The sequence below is a fragment of the Zerene cesonia genome, unplaced genomic scaffold (genome assembly GCF_012273895.1).
Source record: "Zerene cesonia ecotype Mississippi unplaced genomic scaffold, Zerene_cesonia_1.1 Zces_u006, whole genome shotgun sequence".
Taxonomy (NCBI): Eukaryota; Metazoa; Arthropoda; class Insecta; order Lepidoptera; family Pieridae; genus Zerene; species Zerene cesonia.
The window spans coordinates 1,306,540-1,314,369 of NW_024045136.1; the positions used below are offsets into that span (position 1 = coordinate 1,306,540).

A 7,830-nucleotide genomic window follows, 5' to 3' on the forward strand; every position below is an offset into this window, starting at 1 on the left:
TGTTGCTCTTTCACAAGTTGCAATGAAGTTTGGTACGTAGGCAGCTAGACACCTGGAATAACATATAGGCAACTTTTTATCCCGATATTCCAACGGGATACGAACTTACGCGAGTGAAACCGCGGGGAGCAGCTAGTATTATAAATGCGAAAGTTTGTGCGGATGGATGTATGTGAATGTTTGTTACTATTTCTCGCAAAAACTACTGAACCGATTGCAATGAAATTTGGTACGTAGACTGCTGTTACAGCTGGACAACAGAAATAACATATAGGCAACTTTTTATCCCGATATTCCTACGAGATACGGATTTACGCGGGTGAAACCGCGGGACGCAGCTAGTAAAAATATAATTCTGTTTGATGTGTATGTGTGAGTTCGCGCGTGCTTGCGTGCGTGCATGTAAGTGCGTGCTGAACCTTTCGACTGTGATGGGAGAAAATTGTTAAAAAATTTTAAACGCCATTTAAACACTATTATTTTTGTTTGTGTTTAAAATAGGAATAAAAATGACTGATAAACATTGTTGAAGAATTTTTCACCTGACAACCCTTGTGATTTCTTGTGCTTGAGCCTAAAAACGCTGGACACTTTTAGAAATTAAAGATTCTTCAATTAACTCTAGAAGATATATTCATAATATTATTTGATCTGTCTAAACACTTAATAGCGAGGGTGCTCAGATCTCACCCCAAACCCTAGTCTTTCTCATACAATCAAATTGAACAAATATTTATATGCGGAAAAGATACGTTTATTCATTGATTTTTTTTTATAATAATATGTATAACTGTATAAAATGATTTCACTGTTAATTTGCTGGTTTCTCCGAGATGTCCCTGAGTCATCTAATCCTGTCTTGATTTGCGATCAAACGCAATAACAAGCTTTCATTTCACGCCGGTTTTCTGTGGGGATGTGGTACCTCCACGGTGCTAGCTTGCCCAATTCGTGCCGAAGCGTGCTCGACTCCCACATGAGAAATAGTACTTCCGCGTATTATTATTTCTCTTCAAACTTCTATTCGTCGAAACACTTTCAGACGTACATAACAGCGATACTGAATCTAATAACGACACACACACGGCACATAGAGGCGACATTTCTATCACTGTCGGCGCGTGGTCAGCACGAGGGCGTTCTCAGCGAGGGCTTCTCAGCGTCGCTCATACTCGAGACTGCGACTGGGATACTGGTGGACTTGTTGGTGGAACGCACTGCGGCTGAGATTGGAGGTATGGGAGTGTGCTTTTTAGTCGATGAAAATGCCTATTTTTAAGTTGTAGTTTTTTAGTAGACGTGGTCAGCGTCAAGGCGTTCTCAGCAAGGATTTATCAGCGTCAGTTTCTCAGCGTCACTCATACTCGAGACTGCGACTACGGAATTCTGGTGGACTTTCCGGTTAAAGGGACAGATGGTGGGGTTGTGCTTTTATAGAACAGTATTTTGTGTTTCAAAACCAATAAAATAACATGTGGAAGTCCTTTAATGTTTAAATCTAAGCCTAAGGAACCACTAGCTCGGCCCCGAAAAAATCCACAGCCAAAAACATTCATAACTCATTTGTAAATCCTTCTAACATTATAAATGCGAAAGTTTGTAAGGATGTGTGTGCGTTTGTTGCTCTTTCACGCAAAAACCACTGAACCTATTGCAATGATATTTGGTACGTAGATAGCTGGACAACAGGAATAACATATAGGCTACTTTTATACCGATATTCCAACGGGATACGGAGTTACGCGGGTGAAACCTCGGGGCGTAGCTAGTTATATACAATTATGCCTGGGTTTTTGTCTATCATTTAGCCCTTTAGCCCTAATTTTACAAAAAATTTTGAAATTTTTCGTTTGCAATGTTTTTATATCTAATTTTTCAGAGAGGAAAGACGCCCATCCCCTCTACGATCTATTCTCTATACTAGACCAAGACGCACGAGAGATTAGCCCTTCGCCCTCTCTCGCAGGGCTCCGAAGGGCCAGGGACACGTTGAAGGCCCTAGCTAGGACGATTTTGAGACACCCTGTAGATGTACAATTGGGTGAGTGTGTTAATTAACTCGCTTATGTTAGCTTCACCTGTATAGTTGTATGTAACCAACTCATTCGGACTCGACTTTAACCCACTAACGGATAGATTTCATTCACCTAGAAACCTAACACCACCTAACATCACGTACATACCATAAAATCACCTAACATCACGTAACATCACCTGATATCACCTAAAGACATCTTTAAAACTTTGTACCCGTGTTAAGGATTGGTGACTGTTGCTCGCAGTTCCGCCCACGTGGTCATAATTTTTTTTTTTTTTTTTGGGAATGACGTATCTCATTGCGGTAATACATAAAAAAAAAACCCTACAATCTTGCGACAACCCTGAAATACCTTTAATACAACCCTATTGCTAAATCTCTTCTTGGCGGACGTCAACTAAGTATTAACTACCACTTTGCCAAGTTTTAAGTTTGTAACACGAAAAAATGAAGCACTTTAAAGACAAAGCGTTGACAGCCCTAGACGTCTCTAGCGCAGCCCTATTGCAAAATCCGCTTCTTAGTACGCCTCTACTAACTACAAACTAACATCCAACAAAATTTCACCACTTTACGCTCGGCCGTTTTTGAGATTTCGTGTATGAGTGAGTGACCTTTCGCTTTTATGTATACAGATCGGAGCGTGTCCACAGAACATATATTAAACGTTTAACGTGTGTTTGATTTTGAATTTGATTTTGAATTTGAATTTGAATTGTCATATATTCATATCCACAGATAAAATACCGCAGTTATCTGTGTGGTATAATAATGACGCCCTGTCCACTGACCTTCCGGATTTCGCGCTATCGCCGCAAGAGTATATCACTGAGGTGAGTTAGGACAATTGCTTAGTGTGTGTATTATTTACTAGCGTTCCGCCCCGGCTTCGCACGTGGTACATATATAGCCTATAACCCCTTCCTCAGCAAATGGACTATCTAACTCGGTTAGAATTTTTCAAATCGGACTAGTAGTTCCTGTGATTAGTGCGTTCAAACAAACAAACTCTTCAGCTTTATAATATTAGTATAGCTTTACTAGACGCTCGTCCCGGCTCCGCCCGGCTTCCAAGAAAGAAAGAAAATACATTTAATTTTTTAGTTTTGTAGCATTGAAATGCTGTGTTAATGAGAAATTTTTGAAGGAATAGAAAAATAATGTTTCGTATTGGTTGTGATGGTTCTTAATCATCTCAATAGATGGCGTGGGGTGCCCCTTAGGCACATGAAACCTTAAGAGTAGAGGAAATTGGATTACTGTGGCAGGATCACGGGTGGCCGAGAGGCTGGGCGTTGCTACGGTTTGACAAAAAGACGCGGGTTCGAATCCCGCCTCGTGATCAATTTTTTTCTTTCATTCTTTCAAAAATTTCTCATCGAAAATACGTTTATTTATACTAGGTCGTTATAAAAATAAAACCAATTTACATAATCCTATCCTGCTATAATCCCACTATCCTACTAATATTATAAATGCGAAAGTTTGTAAGGATGTGTGTGTGTTTGTTGCTCTTTCACGCAAAAACTACTGAACCGATTGCAATGAAATTCGGTACGTAGACAGCTGGACAACTGGAGTAACATATAGGCAAGTTTTTATCCAGATATTCCTACGGGATACGGGCTTACGCGGGTGAAACCGCGGGGCGCAGCTAGTGATATATAGACTCGACAGTCATTGAGTTGTTTATGTTTTTAGATCGGACAATATTTGATGACGCTACCTCAACACTTGGAACTGCACCTGTCGGAGAAGCAAGCGCCGTGGCAATTTTTGGCTGAGGTCTGTTTCGTTTGTTTATTTATTTATTTATTTATTTACTAGCTGACCCGGCGAACCGCCGTACCGCCTTAGCGTTGCAATGATGCACTACTTTATTTATAATCTATGGCTGTGAATGACATTGACATTTGTTACTCGCGTTTTTTCGAAATATGCAAAATTAAATTTAGATTTTTCAATATTTCTGAGAGATTTTCTTAAAATTTTCCGTAAGAAACTTCTCCTAATAATAACAAATACAACAAAAAAAGAATTAGTGAAATCGGTCCAGCCATTCACGCGTGATGCCGTGACCAATTAAAACGGGTTTCATTTTTATATAATATATTCTTTAGATTCTTTATTGCACACTTACAAAACATAAAACAGAGATAAACTTAACAAAAGCAACTTAAAACTCGTATACAAAATGGCGGCCTTATCGCTTAAAGCCATCTCTACCAGGCAACCGTTGCGTGAAGGACATAATATTTTACAGTGAAAGGCACATAGGCAGGCAGTCTATTGGAAAATTGGCGGTGATCGCTTACCATCAGGCGAACCACCAGCTCGTTTGCCCACTATCAGTGACGTAGCTATCATAGGGTCAGGTGGTGCACTGCACCAGGGCCCCGGAGCTCAGGGGGCCCTCTAACCTCAGCTTTGAAAGAGGGGAGGAAGGCGGAAAGAGGGGGAGGAGGGCCCGATTCTTTCCCTATGCACCAGGGCCCTTGTCCCCCTAACTGCGCCACTGCCCACTATGTCCCAAAAATAAAGGCGTATAAACGATTATTTATGCAATTTTACCAACTACCCTCAAATGTCATCAGGTCTGCACGTACACGTGCGAAATGTACGCAGAGAAAATTATCAACATACGCAACATGGACCCGCTTGGCACCAAACGGTGCCTCACTGACATTGGTATGTGAATCAAATTCAAAAATTCAAATTCAACTTTTTGCAAACCATATGTAAATCTTAATCTTTCATCATCATCATCATCATCCTCATCATCATTATCATCTTCATCATCATCATCATCATTATCATCCTCATCATCATCGTCCTCATCATCAGCCCATATATGTTCCCACTGTTGGGACACAGGCCTCCTATGCGGGTTCAGGCCATAATCCACCACGCTGGCCAAGTGCGGGTTGGCAGATGTCACATGTTGTCGAACTTTTGATTCTTGGACATGCCGGTTTCCTCGCGGTGTTTTCCTTCACCGTTTCAAATAATCTTTCTTAATATGCATAAATTACGCGTCACGTTGTTTGTCCAGGATGGATTCCTAAACTACTCGACCGATTTTAATCAAATTTGCAAACCGTGTGGAGTTTCATCCACCGTATAAGATAGGATAGTTTATATTATTTCAATTACGATAAATGACTACCCGGGCGGAGCCGAGCCGTGCTGTTAGTAAATCTTATAGTCTCGCTAAAACTCGGGAATTGCTGATCTGTTTTTTATAATCATGTTTTTGGTGCATTTTGAATAGTCCAGGAAAAGTTTAGAAGGTAAGAACAATACGAAGGCGGGCGAAGCCGGGGCGGGAAGCTAGTATTCAAATTCAAGTTTTTAATAACGAATAGAAATCAAATTCAAATTCAATATTTGATTTGCATATACGCAATTTGGTTGTGCCCCTCGGATGAGACCACGGCGATAAGTGAATCCGCTATTTCGGCCCTTTAGGGTTCCGTATCCAAAGGGTAAAACCCTGGGTATGGGTATATATATATTACTGTGACTTCGCTATCCATCTGTCTGTCTGTCTGTCACCAAGCTATATCTCATAAAGCGTGCTAATTAGACAGTCTTAATTCTCTGAAGCGATGAATTTCACTCGCCGCTATAACAAGAAATAAGATAAAATCGTTAATCGACGGTAAGCGACGGTTGGTACGGCCGAAATTTGGTTGGGTTACAATATTTTTTTTTTATTACTCTTTGGCTCTTTGTGCGGACACTTCTATGGTGTCGCGAGTCCGACTCGCACTTGACCGTTTTTAATACACAGCTTTTTTTTTCAGTTTATTTGTCAAGCGTAGTTGAAGACCTGGGGACAAATGTAACTCCCGCCTTGAAGAATTTAGAGAAATCCTTACGCGCAGCCACTAGTAGCCAACAGTAAGGAGCATTGGGCGAATTACCACGGAACGACTGTGGCGATTTTGATGAGACTTTTCTTCGGGATAGTTTGTTGAGCGGCATAACATTCAGACGATGATATTTAAAGGGAATATTTGAACATTACAAATGAATGACTTAGCTACAATTATTTTGTTTACTTGTAAATATTAACTAATAATAATTTTATGTTTTTCTTCGGATTGCCTGGAAGAGATCGCTCATTAGCGATTAGGCCGCCCATTGCATTATTATTGCATTGTGCAAAGTTTTATAAGATTTTAGTGCAATAAAGTTATTTAAACAAATTATATTTTATTTGTATTTTTTTAATAGTTTTATTGACTAGAAAAATCTAGAAACTCATGAGTTTGTTTGAACGCGCTTTGCTCAGGAACTATTGGACCAATTCAAAAATTCGTTCTCTATCGGATATGTGCGTGATCCCTTAGTACTGTCACTACATAGTATAAAACAAAGTCGCTTTCCGCCGTCTCTTTGTCTGATGATTAGACCTTTAAAATTACGCAACAGATTTTAATGTTTTTTTTTAATTGATAGAGTGATTCAAGAGGAAGGTTTATATGTATAATAACATCCATTAGGTAGGAGAAATACTATGAGGTTTTACTCCAAACGCGTGCGGAGCCGCGGGCAAAAGCTATTAAACTATATATACCTCGGACAAAGCCAGGGCGGAACGATAGTTAAGAATACAAATAAAAATTAACGTGTGCAGGGTCTTTCGCTACTCGCTACAGCATTTATAAAAAAAAACTACATTCATTTAAAAATTTTAATATCTAATTTTCTCACTTAAATATCTTAAAATTAAATAACATAGATAGATAGTCAATGCACATTGTCATATGGCATTTATAAACTCTTGCTGGAACATTCTTAGAAACAGTCAAACATCATCCCCTCAATTCAACTCAAACTCAACTATAAATCTTCCAAGTCCTTAGGTACTGATAACTATTTAAAAACAAACTAAACCGCATTCAAACTGTCAGAACTAAACCAAATTTAAGCGGAAACACATGGGAGAAACCAGCATTCACATAAAAAAATTCATCAAAATCAATGCACCCAGTGGAATGTTCTGAGGTCTCTAGAACATACAGTCAAATTGAGCACTGCTTTAAACTTGGTTGAACAAGAAAACATTGCATGAGAAATAGTAATAATAAATAATTTTTGTAATCACTCAAGTTACAGATGATAAAATTAACTGTCTAATATAATTTTTATTTCTTATAAGTATCATAGCAGAAAAGAGACAGAGCTATATATAACTATATTGTCTCGTGCCCCTACCTTACTGGTATTATCTTTAAGACCTCAACATGGGTTTTGCCAGGAGGTGGATCTAAGGGTTTAAACCCCCTCAATGTTAAGATGATTAATTTTTATGAACATATTTTGTTTCCTTGCCTTCCTTGGAAATTTACTCATGTATAAAATTCTACTTAATGTCCATATGACCTTGTAAGTGTTACTATATAGCCTCAGTTAAGTAACAGCTTTATAATAATGAAAGAATTTTGACATTGGTCCAGTAGTTTTTGAATTGAAACAAACACAAATACAAATTCTACCTCTTTATAATATTAGTGTAGAAGTTTAGATAGAACTCTGTTTAATAAGAGGTGACACACACACACACACACACACACAGTCTACAAACAAACCTTCTTTATTAGGAAATTATCACTTATCAACTCAAAAGACAATTCTTAGACCTAATCATAACAATATTATATGGTCAGCCATAAATTACGACATACATAAAAGGTAGAGGGGGAGGATCAAAAGCTTGTGACGTCACATCACACAAGATTTAAAAAAGTCCTAAGATGTGAAATTAATGTTTATGAAATTGTTAC

The 7,830-nt window shown here is 38.6% G+C and overlaps 1 protein-coding gene across 1 annotated transcript in view; it reads left to right on the forward strand.

Moving 5' to 3' along the window:
• Window positions 1-6,240, forward strand: part of LOC119838937 (conserved oligomeric Golgi complex subunit 7) — a 16,986-nt gene extending 10,746 nt beyond the window's left edge. Inside the window, exons 12-17 of the mRNA XM_038365084.1 lie at window positions 1,043-1,235; window positions 1,880-2,041; window positions 2,777-2,871; window positions 3,740-3,823; window positions 4,633-4,726; window positions 5,845-6,240. Coding sequence (XP_038221012.1) covers window positions 1,043-1,235; window positions 1,880-2,041; window positions 2,777-2,871; window positions 3,740-3,823; window positions 4,633-4,726; window positions 5,845-5,945 — 729 coding nt within the window. The 3' untranslated portion in view covers window positions 5,946-6,240. The remainder of the gene's footprint in view (window positions 1-1,042; window positions 1,236-1,879; window positions 2,042-2,776; window positions 2,872-3,739; window positions 3,824-4,632; window positions 4,727-5,844) is intronic.
• Window positions 6,241-7,830: the final 1,590 nt, after the last annotated feature.